At 41.6% G+C, this 17,892-nt stretch overlaps 1 protein-coding gene across 1 annotated transcript in view; it reads left to right on the forward strand.

Annotated features, from left to right (window-relative positions):
- hbs1l (HBS1-like translational GTPase) overlaps positions 1-17,892 on the forward strand; it is a 58,393-nt gene that overhangs the window by 22,159 nt on the left and 18,342 nt on the right. Inside the window, exons 5-10 of the mRNA XM_053482274.1 lie at positions 10,379-10,487; positions 11,816-12,039; positions 12,457-12,622; positions 14,229-14,346; positions 17,468-17,614; positions 17,764-17,838. Of these exons, the coding sequence (XP_053338249.1) occupies positions 10,379-10,487; positions 11,816-12,039; positions 12,457-12,622; positions 14,229-14,346; positions 17,468-17,614; positions 17,764-17,838 (839 nt within the window). The remainder of the gene's footprint in view (positions 1-10,378; positions 10,488-11,815; positions 12,040-12,456; positions 12,623-14,228; positions 14,347-17,467; positions 17,615-17,763; positions 17,839-17,892) is intronic.

Here is a 17,892-nt window from a genome sequence, read left to right on the forward strand (position 1 = left end):
CATCGCCTCTTATCCTCTCCCGGTCTGTCTCAATAGTTTCTCTCTCTCTCTCGTTGTCTCTCCATAACAGTCTCTCTCATCCTCTTTCTTAATTATTTTTGCATCTTTTTTTTTTTCCCACTCTTACTTTTTTCTCTCATCCTCTCCTCCTTTTCTTCTTATTATTTTTCTCTCTTTCTATGTCTGTCTTGCATCCCCTCTCTCTCTCTTTCTTTGCATCTCTCTCTTCCCTTGTTTGCATGTACAGTGTCTGTGGTGTGTGTGTGTGTCTGACTGACACTGAAAGTATTACCGGCGAAAACATCCTTCAGTTTTCTTCTCTGTTTCTGTTTGTGTCAGGACGGACGGGTGTGTTCAGCGTTTTTTTTCTTTTTTGTCTTTTTTTTTCTTTTCTTTTCTTTTTTCCCCTTGTCCGTTAGCTGAACAGAGGTCCTGAGGAGAGATGTGTGACAGCAGAGACGACTGAGCATGGACAGGGCCTCTCTCTCTCTCTCTCTCTCTCTCTCGCTCGCAGCTTAGCAGTGCTTAAAGTCATAAATCACATCTGCACAATGCAAAAATCAACAAAAGCATATTGAGCAAAGAGTGACTAAGTTTGTCTCTCTGTCTTTTTTTGCATATCTCTCTTATTTCTTCTCCCCCTCTCTGACTCTCTCTCTCTGGATTTGTTTATCTCTGCATCTCACTCTTTCTCTTTGCATCTCTCTTTCCCCCCCTTTCTCGCTCTTTCTATTTCTCCCCTTGTCTCTTAGCATCTGTTTGTCTTTCCTCACTGTCACTTTTTCCTTCCTCTCATTCACTCTCTAAATCTTTCTATTTCTCTCCTTCCACATCTTTCTTCATCTGTCTTTCCTTCTCTTTAAGAAAGTCAGTGGTAGCTCAGTGGTTAATGCATTGGTTAGGTCAACCATGGTTGCCATGGTAACCATGGTTCGGAAGGTCAAATCCCACGACCATCAAGTTGTTCCTATTGGGCTCTTGAGCAAGGCCCTTAGCGCTCAACTGCTCAGATGTATAATAAGATTAAAAAAAAAAAAAAAAAAGTTGCCCTGGATAAGGTTGTCTGCCAAATGCCTAAATGTAAGAAGTAAATGTATCACATACTGTATGCGATTAAACAGTAGATAAACAACAAAAAACAATCACAACAAAAAAAAAAAAATCAATATTGACAACAGAAACTGTCAGGTAAGTATCTGAACAGTAGTGATGTTTCATTCTGATTAGTTAGAGTACGAGATGTTCAGGGCGTGTCCATGTTGTGTCTCTCAGGGTCTCGCACTCTGACACATGTTTTTCAGCGAGGGCTTCAGTAGGACCTTCTCCTAAAAATATTCACTTTTCATCATCTGTTAAACTTTGGGATTGTGTGTGTGTGTGTGGTGATTTCAGTGGAGGTCTCGCTCATTACATCACCAAAAGTATTCACTCGCCTGCCTCCACATGCTTATGAACTTGTCTATCATGTTAGCCCTGCCCACTTTTGCAGCTACAACATCTTCAACTCTTCTGTTGGAGTGTGCTTACTGTACGCCGAATTTTCGACCATTATTGTCTGACCAGATGCTTTTTGCCAGATGTCAATTCTTCCACAGCGAAGAGTTCACAAGTTTTTTTTCATCCATGACTTTTTGGACCTTTGCTTTGTGCACTGGTGCGCGGTCATGTAGGAACTGGTGTGGGGTTGTTTTTTTTTTTTTTTTTTTTTTTACAGGACTGAAAGGGGGTCGGCCCATAGTTCCAGTGAAAGGAACTTGCTCTCTTTAGGGAAGTGTAGAGAGTTTAGACTCTTTCTCTATCGTTTAAGTTTTAGAGAATCAAAGGGTGCTTTATTTGGCATGACTAACACAGAAATTTGTGTTTTGCCAAAGCTCAGAACCACGTCACAAGATAACAGAAATAAATAGATACACTTCTAAATAAAGTGACACAAGTCACTAAAAACTACAAAAAAAAATAAAAAAAAATAAGGGAAGTGTCTGATCTCCACTCTTATTCTTACTGCTCCTCCATCTGTTTTTCATGTGTGTCTCTCTCTCTGTCTTTCTCTCCCCTCAATATCCTGCATCTCTTCCTCACTCTCTGAATCTTTTTCTTCATCTCTCCCATCATCTTGCACTAGTCCCTATATCTTCCACTCTCATTGACTCCCCCCCTCCCCATTCTCTTTGTTCAACTCTATCTTTATACCATCTGACCACCTTAGACTTCTCTTCCACTCCTCTTTTTCTTGCTAGTTTTTTTTTTGCCACCTACACAGGAAAAAGTGACTGTGACAGCTGGCCGTCGGCTGCTGCGTTTCCCTCGTTTTTGCACTTTGTGGCTTCTGCTGAAATGCAGATATGTCATGCACTGAAACGGTGCAAAGTTCTATAAATTGGTCATAGTAAGAAAGAATCAGAAAAACAGAGAGAGGGAGAGAGAAAGAGGTGACCTGTTATTCAGACTGCAAATGATTAGCATGCTGTGGCTCACTTGCAGATATTACTTTTTTTGGTCTTGCTAGTCTCTGGGTGCTGTCCCTCCCCAAATGTTCACAGCAGCATTTGAGGTGACTAATAAACCCAGCTGAGGAGACCTTGATACACACGTGATCGCACCTCCGGCGTGACCTGGAGTGCGAGGAGCAGTGCACCGTCAGTGTATTTTACAAACCTTCAGGTGTGCGTGTGTGTTGAGTAAATTGTGCTCGATGTAAGATGTGAATGGTGTAACCTGGCTGCAGGGATTCCCCCCCCCATCTCTAAAGCGCTCGTACACTCACTCATGACACAGAAACGAGACTGCAGCAGCTCGTGGCAGATGCAGGTTGTTTTTGTTTAAAAGAGCCGAGGGTTTTCTCCTGTTTTGCCTTATTGGTGCAGGACTTGTGTTGCAACAGCTCCCCCAGCTGGATCATGTGTGCGGCTGAGATCCCGACCTGGAATCCCACATTCCAGAGAGACGAGAGACCTGTGAGAGGGGCGTTCGAGTCAAAGCAGGACTTGTGAACACAGTTTAAATTTCTCTATATAATCTCCCTTCTACACTAATGCACTTATCCATATCCTAATGCTTGCTTACCATCAAGGTAGAAAGTTTTCTTAGAGCCATGTCTGAAACGCTGGCCTCCCAGGAACTCCTTTAATAGCCCAAACATGTGGAAATGGATTGGGATGAGGTCAGGACTGTACGCGGGATGTGGCGATAACACTCCCAGCCGAGTGAACGACTGTGTGTACAGTTCCCACAGACAGATTCGCCTCTTCCGCAAGTTGATGCCAAGTTCTCATTATTTTTTTCTCCAAGGATCAGGCGTTCCACGCTCACCGTACCGTACTTCTAAGTAAGTCTTCTATAAACATCCATTAATTTTATGACTTTATTTACCAGACATTACATCACCAGTCCCTGTTTGACCTGAACAGCCCTCCTAGTACAAACCAGTCGTGATAGTGAGTAAATAAAAGGATCAGCGAAAAATAAGGCATTTTTTTTCCGCAGTGTCTCGAATAGAAATTTAAATATAGGTTACAGCTTGTCTATTTTTCTGTGGAAGTTCCTCTCATGGTTATCTTTAATTTGGATAATTTACATGATCCAGATGGTAATCTAGTTAAGTTTGTTAAAATAATATTTGCCATGGCTGGGAAGGATGGTGTTATGGCAAGGATGAGCTTTTAATTTCTCACCAATTTGATCACAAAATCCTGATAGAAAAAAAAACGAAAAATATATTATTTTAATAAATAAATAAAGCGGCACGGTGGTGTAGTGGTTAGCACTGTCGCCTTGCACCTACAGGGTCCGGGTTCGATTCCCAGCCAGGCTCAATCTCCCTGCCTAGTGCCCTAGGCCTCCTAAGACCCCCACGACCCTGAATTCTGGATGAAGCGGTATAAAAGATGAGTTAGTGAGTGAATGCAAAAATAAACTACATGTATTGCAGTTTTAATAATTTATCATGAATATTTAAGTAATGTCACACTTGAGGTCATGCTGTCGTATTGAATATCAGCACGGCTGTGATGCGGTCGTATGGAGATGTCCCAGCCGGGCTGATATTCAGTACGACAGCACATCCTCGAGTGTAATATTACTGTCTTTACGCAGTTGTTCATAATGTATGTTAACCTGATGATAATTAACACCTTTTAAGCAAAGTGCCAGTGCTGTTATGTTCTATATTGGCACTCGTGGGACACCTCTCGTCTACTTGATTCGATAATATTATAACGGTTGAAACGACTTCTTTTAATGTATCGCTACTGTATTGAGTCAGTTTGTGAGCAAATCTATAAATCGTGGTTTTCATGCCATGGTGAGAAACAATTTGTGCAGTACAGATGAGAAAACTGTATTTCTAGACAAATTGATGTCGAACGACGTCCGCTTGCAAAAGATAATCATCATAAAGTTTTATTAGGTTCACACTAAATACCAGATGTATTTTTTTTTTTTTTATTCTTTATGAATTATATTTTTACTCTAAAGCAACAAAAATAAAAATATCAATAGAAATATCATGGATTTTAGAATCTTCTAATTTATTAACCTTTGATAAAAAAAAAAATCATAATAAAATAAAACAAAATAAGTCAAAAAGTGTCATTAATGCCAGTTTAACTTGAGAGTACGAGTGTTTTTTTAATGTCTACAGGTTTTACAATAAACCCTTAACAAGCTCATCATGATCCTGTTTATTTAATTACTGAAGTCATTGCATTATAAAATCCTTCCACCTCCTCCTCCTCCTTGTCCTCACCTGACACACCTGACAGGTGAAAGTGAGGTGATGATGAATTAGGAAGGTTCCAGCCCTGACTGATGTTTGGTGTTGAGGCTCGGATCCGTTTTCCTAGGAAGAGCACATTTACATATCCTGCTGGGTGTGGCTGTTGGGGGGTGTGGGTGTGTGTGTGTGTGTCCTCAGGAGGGAGCGAGGGACGATTTGTTTCTCTGTCATCAGGTCCTTCGGGCTGTTCTTATGAAAATGTTCGCGTAGAAAAGCTTGACATTGTTTTTTGACCTTAGAGCCGAAGTTCTCTTCGGAGTGAGCTTTAGAATAACTCGAGCTTTTCTTGTCGATCAGGATCATTTATACAGTAGGTGATGTATTACAAGGGGCGTTCAGGTCAAACCAAGACTTTTAATTTTTGTAAAGAATTACAGAACACAGTTATGAGGGTTAAAAACTCACTTTATTTCTCTTTTTATACACTAATGAAACCTGTATTTCACTAGTGTTTGGGTACCATTAAGGTGGAAATTTTTCTCAGTACGCCTGAAAAACATGATCGGACTGCATGCTTCATGTTTAAAACGCTGGCCTCCCAGGAACTCCTTTAATGGCACAAATGTGTGGATCTGTGCGGGTGATGTTGCTTTAACTCCCAGCTGAGTTCCTGTAATGTGCAAGTAGTCTTCTGTAAATGTCAAACAATTTCACGACACGAAGTTTCATCACAAGTCCCAGTTTGACTCGAATGCACCTCCTAGTACGGAACAATTTATCAATTGTAAGAGTTAATAAAAGAATTAGGAAGATGAGGCAAACTTTTCTCTAATGGCAGCTTGACTTCATTTTCTGTGGAAGTTCAATCATCATCGTCATCTTTCATTCTGTTAACCGTAAACGTGATCTAGATGATAATCTAGACTTATTAGTTGGTTGAAATAATATTTGCCATGTCAGGGACGGTGGCGTTACGGTAAGCGTGGGCGTTTTAATTCCTCACTGATTTGATCACAGAGCCCCTGAACAGTGTTTTTTCTGAGAAAAGTGAAAGCGCACCAACATCTCTGTGGTACAGAACGTGTTCGCCTGACCATAAAGCGCAACATCAAACATAGAAAGTGCTAGTGGCAATGTTGTGTGTAAGTAAGTGTAAGAATACAAACTTTATTGTGTGTCTGGAGGATAGATATTATGTAGGTGTGGCCGACTTTGCGCTGTGTGTGTGTGTGTGTGCTCGCACATGCAGGTGAAGGAATTATCTCAACCCCCCACACCACTTCCTGGCCTTGTGGCTGTGCCTGCAGAGTCAGGTGTTTGTGTGTGTGTTTAAAAGATAAAGGTTGATTTGCTGTGGGTGTTTGGGGGGGGAGGGGGGGTGTTACGGGGGGCGTGTGAGGTTGTTTGTGTGGCGTGGACGTGGACAAATGTCCATAGAAATACTTTCGTCCTGCATGTTTATTTTTTGTTTAAGTCAATAAAAAAAACACTTCCATAAAAAATCAAGCGAAATTTAATTTATTAGTCCAGACATTTTTCATTTTGTATACTTTGATGTTTTTATATTTAAAATAAAAACAGACTCTGTAAGATGTGTTTGTTTATTTACGTAGAAAGATATACTGTAATTATTCGGCCCAATGAATTTTGTTTTACATTTTATATCACTTACTGTGTATAAGATCATTAATATATGATTTTATTTGGCATGAGATAAAAAATTAATAATTAAAGGATGCTGCACAGCCTTCACGAGGTGACCATATAGAAACAAATAAAAGTTTAAATCTGCATACATTTATTAATGTCTTAATGTCTTTTATTAATCTTAATGTACAACAAAATCAAACTACTTAAAATCTTAATCGACTTTATTTATTGTCGGAACTCTAGAATTTATTATATCAGATGTCATAACCACTGCCTATAAAGGAAAAAAAAAAGTTGCTGTTTCAACAGGATCTAATGCTTGGGATGCATCAGGCAAAGACGACAGCTAGGGAGGTTTGAAATTATTGAAAGTGGGGTTAAGAATCCTTTGAGATATAGAAGGATAGTCATGCCAATGGGGTGCCAATCCATCACATGGCACACAAACACACTCATTCACACGCTACGGGCAATTTGGGAACACCAGTTAGCCCAATCTGCTCGTCTTTGGACTGTAGGAGGAAAAACTGAAGAACCTGAAGGAAACCCACCAAGCACGGTGTAGAACATGCAAACTCCATGCACACAGAGACAGGAACCGAACCCGGACCCCGAACAGTGTTGACGACTTTTTGTCTGGAAAAAATATCGGTTCCAGAAAAAAAAAAAATCACCACTACAGCTATATTTAATAATAAATTGTTACAATACATACTATAGTTATTTTAAGTTATTTTTTTCCTCGGTTTATTATTTCAATAATGTTTTTAGTCACTGTTTTTACACACAACTTATTAAACAAGAATAGAAGAAGTGTGTCGTATAGCGAGCTGGCTGGTCCTGAAACTCGGAACAGTTTACAATCAGAAGTGTGTAGGTTTTTTTTTTTTATCGAATTTGACCAGCAGACTGAGGCTTTTTAAAAATTCCGAGTTAGATTGTGTCTTAAATGAATTGTAAAGAATTACATATGTGTCATCACACTCTTATTCCTGTTTGATATCGACCCAAAACACGAAAACGTGCCGCACTCACCAGCGCCGCGATGAGAAAAGCAGTCATGGTTTTATGTAGTAGATTTTCCCCGTCCTGCTGAAATGACTTGCTCCTCGTTCTTCTGCCAATACAACACACGATGTGTTCCTGAATCACCTTCAGACTCTGCACACACAAGTCGTTAACTTTACCCCGTGTTTCAGACGCCAGTCAGGTCAGCCACGATTCAGACCATGTGAAACTGTACAGTACTGTATGTGGCCGATTACAGTACGGCCCTAGGATACATTCTGCATATTATATAAAAAAGTAGTGAAGTGTGCAAGTCTTGTGTTTTAATGTGTAACTTTCTATTATTACAATAAGTAAGCATGTACGAAGAGGCAGAGAGCGCATGATGGAAAAATGGCCGCAGGTGTCAGAGGACCCAGTATTTCGTTAGGGGGGAATTCAAGACAGCGATGTTTCCTGGTTATCGTGACATTTGCATTTTCAGAAGGTCTTCATGCCGCAATCTTGCGCCTGTTTGAGGTCGTGTGCAGCTTTGGCACTCGACATATGCAAACCAGTATGGTCTGTGTGTTTTGGGGATTGGATATACTGTAGGCACTTACTGTAGTTATTTTCTGCATTTTTCTGTTCGAGGAGAAACCACAAAAGTAAGAGCAAGGGATGTATGGATTAAATGCACTGCTTATTCTGCACATCTAAAAAAGTTTAGTTCCTAGACCACAGAAGTCTAGGTGCGGTGGTGTAGATTTCTACGAGGGCCGTGCAAGACTTTTGATTGTGCAGAATAACAGAACACTTTTATGAGAGTTAAAACTTCCCTTTATTGCTGTCTATATAATCCCCTACAATAATGCACTCATCCCAGTGTTTCACTAGTGCTTCGATACCATCAAGGTAGGAAGTTTTTTTTTCTTTTTTCTTGTCAGAACCATGATCTGACTGCATGCTTCATGTCTACAACGCTGGCCTCCCATGAACTCCCTTAAAGGCCCAAATGTGTGGAATGTGTGATGGCTTGGAGTGAGGTGAAGAGTATATGGGTGATGTCGCTATATATATATGGATTTATGCCTTCGTTCACGAGAAATTTCATCACAAGTACCGGTTTGACTTAAACAACCCAAAAAAAAATTCTTTTACCAGCCTGTTTTTCTTTTTTTTCTTTTTATAAAGTTAATAGGCCAAAACCGAATGTACTGTAGCTTTCATGCTCGCGAACTTTGCGCAAGTTGTTTCTATAGAATTTTTTTTTTTTTCAAATTTTTTTGCAGCATCTTTGACCAACCAGAATCGAGCTCTCTGCAATTGAGTGGTGTAATAGGAATACGGGCGGCTCCCGCCCGGTAGAGATTATGTCGTCTGAGGATTTAGTAGAGAATCATGGGTGTGAGTCAGAGCCTAGCAGGCTCCTCAAACATTTCCAAAATAAGCCACTGAGTTATTTTTTTCTTTTCTTTTTTTTTCCCCCTTCCCCGCACCTTGTGCCAGTTTTGACGTGAAGAAAAGTTTGAATCATTTCAAAACATTTATCACTGTCAGAAAGTTCTCATGAAGCATGAAAGGCCGGGTTTCAGAATACTGCCGAGGTGATGCTGCCAGCTTGCTCGGCTCCGTTATCCCAGATGTGTGTGTGTGTTCATCTTGGTGAAAGCCTGTGGCTTTAATGCCACCGGCGTGCTCTCGCCTCGTAACCGTCAGTGACGTGGGAACAGTTAACTCTTTCCTAGCCAGGCTGCAGAGAGAGAGATGACTGTCTGTGGCTCTGAGCAATGACTCTGCGAGTACTGGAATGACAAAGCAAACAGAAAGCCCGGTTACCTTAGCGGGGAAACAGACAGACAGACACTCGCTAACACATACGGTGTGTCTCTCCGAGACTCTTGCACATCACCTTTGCCTTTGCATCATGAGAGAGTTGAGTCATAAATTTCAGTAAGCAAAACTGTGCAGAAAAAAAGATCTCGACAATTAAAACACTCGAACGTTTTAAGGAATGATGACTCGGAACCCAGTGCAGTCGTTCCCGTGAACACCGTCCGAGTAGAGCGAGTCATCTTTCAGAAATCTGCGTATATAACTCGTCAGCAACTTGCAGAAGAGACGCACCCATCTGTGTGAACCGTACACCGTTTCCACATGTTCAAGGAGTTCCTGGGAGGCCAGCGTGAAGTAGGCCCTTCAGATCATGACTCTGGCGTACTTTACACGTTCGCCTTGATGGTTTCCAAGCACTAGTGAAACACTCGGATAAATTTAGCAGGATGAGATTAGATTAGTGTGCCAGGGGATTATATAGAGAAATAAAGGGATTTTTTTTTACTCTCATAACTGTGTTCTGTTATTCTGTACAATCACAAATCTCACTTTGAATTGAACGCTTTTCAACTCCTTTGCTTTCATTCACTAGCCAAGTGCCACCCTAAATGACACACCATTTAAAAAAAAAAAAATAATAAATGTGCCACAGGTGGTTTTTTATGTGTTTTGTGTTTTACAGTGACTAACCGTCCCACTCGTTATACAGTACATCTCAAAATTACACACCGTTTGTTGCGACCAGCAAAGAATGACTCAAAAAGTGGAGATGTTTTAAAAAAAGAACAAACTTATCAATGTTAAAGTACTTTCCAGCAACACCCCCATCCTTTTTTCACTTATGATCAAAACAGAAGTCAAATGAAATAAAAGAAAAAAAAATCCTGAGCTCTGGGTATTTCAAATGTAGATGTATAAATGGTATTTGTTTAATTTTTTTTTTTAATTTTTTGGTATTTACACATACAGTATATAACGTGCATTTTATTGGGAAAACCTACAAGCATATCAAAGATTTGCTTTATTGAAAATGTATCGTATAAATCAAGTAAAGTAAGAGCAAAAAAAAAGTTTGTGCATTTATTATTTTTATTTTTTTTTCAAAATATTTTTTAGTTTAACGCTCAGGCCATTTCTTGCGATTGTATCTACAGTATAACGTAACAGCGAGTTTGTTTCCCTATGACGCAGCCAAACCCCGTGAGCTTCCCGAGACCCGTCTCGAATCCGAAGTGCTTCCGAAAGTGGCCCGGATGACCGTCTCTGGAAAGAAGCAGACCATGGGCTTCGACGTGCCAAGGTGAGCGCACCCGAGCCGAGGCTCTTTCGGTTTCTTTTACTGTTAGAAAAAACACACACAAAAAAAGGGACTTGCGAGTTGAGTCAGAACCTTATTGTTGACGAGCCGCTTTTAATGTCAGCGCACGTGACACTCCCCTGTTGTACAGAAGTTTCAGGCCATGTATAGAGTAAATGGAAATGATTCTTATACCAATAACATTTCTGGCTTGGTCATATTTAGGTGATCTTTCAGCAGGGAGAGGCGATTGTGTGTGTGTGTGTGTGTGTGTGTCTGTCTTTTTCTTTTTGCTTGCAGTATTAAAACCACAGGAGTGGCTGCTGCTTATAGATTATTCAGATGAACATGCAAACATAGAAATCCGCAGACTATCACCTCCCCACCTTAAACCACAGACCACACCCATGGCGGGGAGGTGGAGTGCGAGGAGGAGGAGGAGGAGGGGATTATGGGGTGAACACAGTATTCTGCAGGTGGAGCGACTATTGTAGTGACTCAAGTTGGAACAAAGCATAACACTATCGGACATTTCACTAACAGCCTAAAAAGTTGAAATGTTAAGGGGACGGAAGGGGAGCATGAAACTAGAAACGCTTTTAAAACTCGAGTGCTGTTTTTCTTTCTTTCTGTTTGTCTAGGAAAGAAATCATTTGAATAGTCAATAAACAAAAAAAACTCGAGCTATATTTCAAATAAAGTTCAGCTCAGGTTAATTATCAATATTATTATTTTTAAACATTTGCAACACTTCAAATAAAGCTTTTCAATCGTGTTACAAATTTTCCAGCGGACACTTTCCAGCCACGTTCTTGTCACCATGGTAACAATTTGCTTATAGACATCTGTGCGAAATTGTTACACACGTGTACATTGATGGAGCATTTTCGGAAGGAATCTCCAGTGTCGGAGGTAAAAGTTTTATAATCATGAGATCCTTTTCACACAACACGTCTTTATACATTTTTATGCTTCGTATCATGACGAGCTGCGTTTTTTAGTGTTATAACTTTAAAAGCGAAAGAAAGAGACAGAGAGGGAGAAAGACTTGGGAAGGGACGGCTGGTTAAATAGACATGGCGTTCCCAAATTGCCTGTAGTTTGTGAATGAGAGTGTGTGTGTGTGTGTGTGTGTGTGCGCGCGCCCTGTGATGGACTGGGTGTACCCATAAGTCTCCTGACATGGGCTCCAGGTCACCCATGACCCTGTTCATTTAAAGGAAATAATTTCACCTATGCTTGCTTTTGGTGTAAAGCTTTGCTACTGTAGAATTGTCTCCAATGCTCAGAAGACATGCAGAAAATGCACACCTTGTGTCGTCTGTGTGCAGCTCAGAGGAGAATGGAGTCACCCCGTCCGTACGCACAGGTCCGAGCCCAGACGTGACGGCGCCAGCAGCTCCGGAGACTCCGTCTAAAGCGGCGTGTGCGACCGAGGACCCGGCAACCCCGGCGCCACCCCGGTCCACCAGCAAATCCAAACAGCAGCGCAACATCCGCACCGAGCTGGAGCAGAGGCAGGGCGGGAAACCGCTTCTCAACCTGGTCGTCATAGGTACGCCGTGTCCGCCCGCTTGTCCAAGCGTCTTATACCTTCCCCAGTCGCTCAGTATTTAAATCTCCCACAAACTCGAAATCTCCTGTTTTAATTAGCTTTCAGCCTCCTAACACACAGTATGACTTCAGATCAATCCCTGATATCAGTTATCACCAAAATGAGGAACGGTTAACTGTAGAATCTGGTTTTTCTCGAGGTTGCTTCCTCAGCATCGTTGCTCTCGGCTTGTTCCCTGATTCTTTTTCATATTTCATATTTCCTCGCCCTTATCACACAAATTTTATTTTATTATAATTGTTTTTTATTATTTTTTTTTTATTCTGTAAATCTGTTTTGCAACAATGACCGTGAGTTAAAAGCACTTTACAAAAAAATCTGACCTGAATCTGAACCCCTTGGTGCTTGTTTGCATAGGACACGTGGACGCCGGGAAGAGCACGCTCATGGGTCACCTCCTATACCTGCTGGGGAACGTGAATAAACGCACCATGCACAAATACGAGCAGGAGGCCAAGAAAGCCGGCAAGGCGTCTTTTGCTTACGCCTGGGTGCTGGACGAGACCGGAGAGGAGCGAGACAGGTCGGTGTAACAGACTCGCTGTGCGAGGAGAAAAGGTCTGAATTAAGCTGCTGAAATATTTTTTTTTTCTTTTTTTACACGCCCCCAAGTCATTTCAGAATTACAGTCATTACAAACTTCCGACTTGGGAACTTTCTAACTCGAGGACGTTCGGTTCACTTCCTGAGTCACACCGTTACGGTGTATTTATTGTTTTTCGAACACATTTTCAATCTTCGCTTTTATTTTAGAAATAAAGATGTGAAAAACAGGTGCAGGCTCGAGCTGAAACTTTACGCTGCACGGTTCAGGCAGTTACAGCTTCCTTTGGACGTACACTTGTTTTATAAATAGATTTTAATTACAGGGTGTCCATAAATTACCATTTTAATATTAGTACAATTTTAAATATAATTTTTTATATTTCATTACCTAGTCATTTAGTAATTTTTTAATCTATCTTTCTTGTACCTCTTTTTTCATCTGTCGTTCTTGACTCCTGTCTCTATTTCTTGCCTCGCTGTGTCTCTCATCTTTGTCTACATTTCTTATCATGCTCTCTCTTTTCTCGTTGCCTCTCTGTATATTGTGCTCTCTTGTTTCTGTTTGTCCTTCTCTTTTTCTTTTTCAATCTTTCTCTGTGATTCTCTCTTTCCCTCTCTCTCTCTCTCTTCTCCTTGACTATATTCCCTTCAATGTTTCTCCTTATTTCTAACCATATCCCTGTTTTTGTTTTTCTCTTTCTCTCTCTCTCGCTCTCTCTCTCTCTCTCTTATTCGTTTCGTCTGATAACTCTGTCTTTTGTCTTTGTCACTTGCTCAATTTTGGTTTCTTGCCTCTCTGCCTCACTTTAATTTCTTTCTCAATCTTTATCCCCTTTCTCTCTCTACTCTCGCGTCCCGTGCCCTGTCTCGCATCTCTTCCGTCCCACATGCCCTGTCTCGCATCTCTTGCATCCCATGCCCTCTTTTGGTCCCATCCCTTGTCTCTCACGTCTCACATGCCCTGTCTCTCATCTCTCGTGTCCCACATGCCCTGTCTCTCATCTCTCGTGTCCCACATGCCCTCTTTTGATCCCATGCCCTGTCTCTCATTTCTCGCGTCCCACATGCCCTGTCTCTCATCTCTCACGTCCCACATGCCTCGTCTCTCGTTTCTCGCGTCTCATGCTCTGTCTCGCATCTCTTGCATCCCATGCCCTCTTTTGGTCCCATCCCTTGTCTCTCGTGTCCCACATGCCCTGTCTCTCATCTCTTGTGTCCCACATGCCCTGTCTCTCATCTCTCGTGTTCCACATGCCCTGTCTCTCATCTCTCGTGTCCCACATGCCCTCTTTTGATCCCATGCCCTGTCTCTCATTTCTCGCGTCCCACATGCTCTGTCTCTCATTTCTCGCGTCCCACATGCCGTCTCTCATTTCCCGCGTCTCATGCCCTGTCTCTCATCTCTTGTGTCCCATGCCCTCTTTCTCATCTTTCTTATCCCATGCCCTGTCTCTCATCTCTTTTTAATTTTTTTATTGTTCTCTCTCTCTCTCTCTCTCTCTCTCTATCTCTGTATCTCTTTCTCTTCCTCTCCCTGTCTCTCCTCATTGTCTTTCTGTTTTTCATCTCTTTCTCACTTTCAGAGGAGTGACCATGGACGTGGGCATGACCAAGTTTGAGACCGGCTCCAAAGTCGTGACGCTGATGGATGCCCCAGGACACAAAGACTTTATTCCTAACATGATCACTGGAGCGGCACAGGTAATTAAAAAAAAACAAAAAAAAAAACAAAACGAGGACACAAGGACTCATAGGAAGTGTCTTGCCTGTCAGGGTGTGTGCGTGTCTGTGCGTGTGTGAGTGAGAGAGAGTTTTAGTGACTTTGCAAAATTGTGTTTCTGAAAGTCTGAATGAAATCTTTGCTTTGTAGATTAGGGTGGCACCACAACTCTCCGTATGAGTGTGTTCCTTCTGTTTGGGCTTGTGTGAATGAATGAAATTACTCACGCTCTACTGGCCGGATTTACTCATTTCCTTGCGAGTGGCTGCTGAGTAAGGTGTTTGGTAGAGAGAAAGCTGTTCTGTATGTGCGGTGTGTGTGCACTGAGAAAAGAAAAAGGGGCTCAACTAGGGAGAAAGTGTGTGCGTGTGTATCTGTGTGTGTGTTTGGGAGTTTCAGTCTCACAAGTAATAAGCAAAGCTGTTTTTCAGCTTCAATTTTAACGATCTTTTTCCTTTTTTTGTGTTTTTCTTTCTTTTTTTTTTTCATGAAGGCAAAGTTAAGTACTGTAAAGTGCAATGAGAGAGTGTGTTGTGGTATTAAAGCATCACCACCTGCCCCGAATAAAAACTGCAGTATAAAAAGTGCAGGAATTGCTACACAAATGAAATACACAGAATAAAAGAAATGTCAGTAAAACTTCAAGAAACACGATGAACAAATAAACTGTTGGAATACATCCAACATATATATTATTTTAAAGCCTGATATTTGAATCAGTTGCTTTTATACACCTCCTGGTGAAAAAACAAGTCTCACACACACTAAAATTCTATTGTCACTTTTAGCTTTAACAGTTTTTCCTCCATAAAATTACTCCTTGTTCTCCCAGAACTCTTTCACAATCTCTCTTTCACAATCTGACACCTGGAATGTTCCCGTACCCCCGTAGGGAAGTGAAACTCCATAGATGTGATACCCTGGTCATTCAGTGCATTCAGGTCATCAGCTGACTTTTATTGTCGGAGTCTAGACCTGAGCAACTCAAGCAACCCCAGATCATAACCCTGTCTCCAGAGGCTTGTACAGTGGACACGATACACAATGGGTGCATTGCTTCATGTGCTTCTCTTTAAACCCCCCAGTCTGGAAAAGTGTCAATCAGCCCACATGACGTTTTTTTTTTTTTACATTCCTTCAAAGTCCAACCTTTATGCTCCTAGAAAACTGAAGACTCTTTTCTGATTACACAGCTGTTTGGTCCTAAGCACGCCAGGCCTTCCTAGAGCGCTGTCCATTGGGTTTTCTTGGTAAGAATACTGTAGTGGGTTGCCATTTTCTTGTCCTTCTCCAGAGGACCATCTCCGAATTCGGGAATCAGCCTAATCTGCGTGTCTTTGGACTGTGGGGGGGAAACCCAACAAGCACGGGAAAAACATGCGTACACCATGCACGCAGGAATCGAACCCAGGACCCGGAACGTGCAAGGCTAACCACTACGCCCCCGTGCCGCCGGAAATGCTCTTACTGATTTTTTTTTTTAAAACCCAAACCACTTTTTTTTCATAAAGTTGCCGGTTCAGCACTATCCTACAACGTTTTCATAATATGTAGAACCCAAGTTCCAGTAATTTCAAATCTCCTTATTTGTTGTTTTTGCTTGATTCAGCACAATAATGTGACCCTTGTGAAATGTTACGACCAGGGGTTGCTACGGTTGGCCTGGCCGAGTCTCAGCAACGCTCAGCCGACGACCTGAATGTACTGAATGTTTATCACAGTTTATCACACCTACAGTGTGGAGTTTCTATTCCCTGATGGCACGACCATATTCCAGGATTCGCACTGTGGTTCTGGGAGCACCAGGAATTATTTTATATGCATGAACTGGACATCACATTGTGTGCCGTAATCCAAGCTAAAGGAGGATCCGATGAAACGGTAGCGTGACCATGTGGTATATTTTTAACAGACATTTTTAAACGTGGATGTATTTTTTCCGCTAAGGGTTATACAACAGTTGTCACAAAGGTTTTTAATCTCCTGTGGAAGACGACAACATGAGCAACAAAAGAACCTATTGCAATACATGTGGACTAGAAAGATAAGACAAATACGGCGACACTGATGCTGGCAAACGTCCGCGGGCCGCACCCGAATTAAACACAGCTCCGCTTGAGTTTAGTTTATTCAGTTAGATATAGACCTGGACAAATAACTGTTATGTAGTGCAAACAACACGGAAACCTGGTGTCCAAATTGGTTGTAATGTGAAGCCTTTGTGTTTTAGGAAGAACATGAAGCGGGAGAAAGAGAGAGAACTAATTAAAGAAGAGCACACACACACACACACACAATTTTTGAACCAACACCATGTCCATGCTACAGGAAGTAGAGAACACGCTTGACCTCATTTCCTGTACACCAAATGCTGAGGTGTAGGAGGTGATTTCCCAACAAACTATAGCGAGAGTTGCATCATTTATTACAAACAAACATGAGAAAATGTGATATATATGTACTGTATAGAATATCTATAGTATATCTATATTTGTGTGCGTGTGTAACCTTTTCTTTTTTTTTCCTTCCTGAGTGTGCGATTTGTTCTTGATGTGAGGTTTTTAAGGGACTACCAGAAGAGTCAAAGCGAAACTTAGACTCTGCCACATGGGCATAATCGTGCCTCTGGTATAACCCTGATTATAGGATGTGCACGGTGTTACAAATTTCAATATGCACCAAAAAAAAACAGGCCATGTTACAGCATGATCATAATTATTGTGTCTAAAGTCATCGCTTAAAGTAACATTATTTTTGCTTTTCCAATCAATCAATCTACTCGCCTTCTTATTTCTGAATGGTGTAATTTTTTTTAATTATTACTGCTTTTTTTTTTTTGTTGAATTTACAAATTTATTTTGTACCCTGTGCAGGTGTAATATTTTACTCACATCAACCTTGACTATTCTATGTGAAATATTAATCAGTTTGTATCATTTTAAGGCAAATGAGTGTTGTGGAACTCTGGTGGTTTTGTGTGTGTGTGTAGTTGTGTTAATGATGGGGGGTGGGGAGTTTGACTCTGACTAAGTGTCAGATCACTTTGTAGGGAGCTGTTTTAAGTAGGATTGTGACTAGAAGTGTGTGTGTGTGTGTGTTCAGGCAGACGTGGCCGTGTTGGTGGTGGACGCCAGTCGGGGAGAGTTCGAGGCCGGGTTCGAGGCAGGCGGTCAGACCAGAGAACACGCTCTCCTCGTACGATCCCTCGGCGTCACCCAACTCGCTATCGCTGTCAACAAGATGGACCAGGTGAGTTACAAAGGCGACCACACAATCCACATTAACCACAGTAGTGTCAATCAAAATTTCCCCCAACCTCTGAGAACTCCTCCTCCACCTTTCTCCCATGTGTGTGTGTGTGTGTGTGTGTGTGTGTGTGTGTGTGTCTGCGACCTTAGGTGAACTGGCAACAGTCGAGGTTCCAAGAAATCACTTCCAAACTCGGCCAGTTTCTCAAGCAGGCCGGGTTCAAGGTACAGTAAGACAGCCCGCGAGCGTAAATGTGATGATCTGCTCGCAAGAGATGC

This window comes from Clarias gariepinus, chromosome 22, assembly GCF_024256425.1.
Source record: "Clarias gariepinus isolate MV-2021 ecotype Netherlands chromosome 22, CGAR_prim_01v2, whole genome shotgun sequence".
In the NCBI taxonomy this organism is placed as follows: Eukaryota; Metazoa; Chordata; class Actinopteri; order Siluriformes; family Clariidae; genus Clarias; species Clarias gariepinus.